The 2,656-nt window shown below is 49.2% G+C and overlaps 1 protein-coding gene across 1 annotated transcript in view; it reads right to left on the reverse strand.

Moving 5' to 3' along the window:
• tenm2 (teneurin transmembrane protein 2) overlaps positions 1 to 611 on the reverse strand; it is a 230,263-nt gene extending 229,652 nt beyond the window's left edge. Inside the window, 1 exon segment of the mRNA XM_042075480.1 lies at positions 348 to 611. Coding sequence (XP_041931414.1) covers positions 348 to 576 — 229 coding nt within the window. The 5' untranslated portion in view covers positions 577 to 611.
• Positions 612 to 2,656: the final 2,045 nt, after the last annotated feature.

Genomic DNA, 2,656 nt, shown 5'->3' on the forward strand with positions numbered 1-2,656 from the left:
CTATATAGCCATAGTCCAATTCCTGTTATTATTTTATTAGCTACACCAATTTATGTATGACTTAAAGATTTAGAGAAGGAATATGCCCAATGAAACAAACTCTCCCATTGTCTGGACTCATACACTATGCTGTGATTAGTTACTGTGTTGAACAACTGATTCTGGATCTGTTCCTCCCTCTCTGCCTCATGCTGCCTGCAGTACTCGTCCCATTAGAGAAACCCTATCTGGCCAATCAAAATAAACACACACTTTTCTCTAATCGGGAGAGTTTGGAGACATACGATTAGTCACTGTGTTGAACAACTGACTCACAGTCAGCCTGTGTCGTTGGCGCCCTGACTCACCTTGTCTGGAGTACTCGTCCGCCTCGTGGTGCACCAGGTCAGACACGCATCCTCCGTAGTGCAGGTGGGAGTCGTGGTCATAGGCCTTCAGGGTCTCGCTGGAGCTGTAGGACTTCTGCGTGGGCACGCGGCACTCCTCGTTGTCCAGGGAGGACGAGGTGTACTGCAGATCCTTGCCCGCACAGCGCCCCCTGGTGAGCGAGCGGTGCCGGCGGTCCTTCAGGTCCATGGCAGAGCCCAGCGGCAGCAGGACGCAGGAGTGGAGAGGAGTGTGGACGGAGGAGGAGGAGGAGATGAGAGAGAGAGACGGAGGAGGGGAGGAAGAAGAGGAGGAGGAGAGGAGGAGGAAGGGGGGGAGGAGGAGAGACGGTCAGATGCCCCCAATTGCTCCGCTGAGGCGGGGGGGGGGGGGGGGGGGTGGGGGGTGGGGTGGGCAGGGGGCAGGTTACACAGGTCGCGATGTCAGCCTAGTCCTTCACCTGCAGGAGAGTGGGGGAGGGGTGGGGGGAGAAGAGAGAGACACAAAAAGGTCAAAGGTCAATTTCCATAAGAGGAAATGGAGATGAATATTTCCTCAACGCTGAGCAGCAGCGGCAGCAGCAGCAGGAGTATGCACAGAGTGACTTTAAAATGCAACTGTACGAAATCCTACCCAGCCCACCCCTCCTCCCCCACCCCTCCTTATCTCCCTCACATTGTTGGCGCCGGCATGTAAGATTAACATTCCCCTTGAATAATGGACACGATCCTTTCAGCAGGATCATGAGGCGAATGTCTTGGGTATAAAAGAAAATGAAATAGGGAGGAATAACCAAATTGCTGGCAGTGTATAAAGCTGTCGGGCTCATCCTCATCGTCTCCTCACACACACGCCAAACTGAATAGAGAGAAGGAGAGAGGGAGAGAGGGAGAGAGAGAGATGGGCTGGAGAGAAAGAGGGAGAGAGAGGGAGAAAGAGACAGGCTGGGGAAAGAGAAAGAGAGAGAGAGAGGGAGAGGGAGAGAGAGAGACAGGCTGGGGAAAGAGAGAGAGAGAGAGCGTAAAACAGAGGTAGAGAGACAAAGGGAAGAGATGAAGAGAGAGAGGTAAAGATACAGAGATTGAAAGGAGAGAAAGATGACACGGCAGCATGATACTCGCGAGCCTGTCAGCTGAGCTGAGGAGAGGACATGAGAAGAGAGGAGAGAGGAGAGGAGAGAAATGACTTGAGGGCATTCTTGGTCTCTCCCTCATTATCACAGTCAGAATGAATCACCTTCCCACAGAGGCAGTGTGGGATAATCACACAGACCCACGTATGGGCATGCATGTACACACACACACACACACATTACACACACACACACACACACACACACACACACACACACACACACACACACACACACACACACACACAATGCCTAAAGGAGTTGTCTCCCACCACCACTGTACCAATCACACCCGGTCACTATCCAAAACACAGTAGCTCCTCTTTGTGATAAATACTAAGGCCATGTCCACACGACGGCGGCTTTTGTGAAAACTGTAAAGTTTGTTATCGTTTTCGGCCTTGCTTCCACACAAACACGCCGTTTTAGGTGACCCAAAACGAAAACTTTCGAAAACTGGTTCCAAGGTGGGAACTTTTGAAAACCCTGTTTTCCATGTGCCGTGTGGCCAAGCACAAACGGCGTTTTAGTGATGACACAGGCCCACCCCTAACCTCTGACACTTAACCCAGCTGCCAACTCGACTTGACACGCATTGCCTACTAGTTTTCATACACAACATTATCTACGATTACACTCAGTAAACATCACAAATGGGCATTGCACAGTGCCAATAGCTTATCATAACTTCGTGAACAGTTTTTTTCTTATGTGTTTTCTCGATGCATTCTAGCTACTGTCTACTGGCGCATTAAGTGCTACACTACATTCAATTCTTGAACCGTGCTGTTGAAGTGGCCAACTATATGATACCTGTGCTACTCTGCAACGGCTGATTTCACAAGAGCCATCTTCGGTTTAGCTGGAGCTTACTACAGTGTGGGAGGCTAAGGACAAAATGATTGGGTTATTATCTGCCACCTGACTAACTAATTACTTACTGCTGAGAGAGAGAGAGAAAGAAAGAGAAAGAGAGAGAGAGAGAGAGAGAGAGAAAAAGGAGAAAGAAAGAGAAAGAGAGAGAGAGAGAGAAAGATAGAGTGGGAGAGAGAGAGATGAGAGAGAGATATGGAGGGTGTAAGTGAAATAATGATATATTGTCAATATATCTAACTGTTATGCATTTAAACAACAGTGACTGACATGAGAGAACTAGTC

Source organism: Alosa sapidissima, chromosome 20 (assembly GCF_018492685.1).
Source record: "Alosa sapidissima isolate fAloSap1 chromosome 20, fAloSap1.pri, whole genome shotgun sequence".
NCBI lineage: Eukaryota > Metazoa > Chordata > Actinopteri > Clupeiformes > Clupeidae > Alosa > Alosa sapidissima.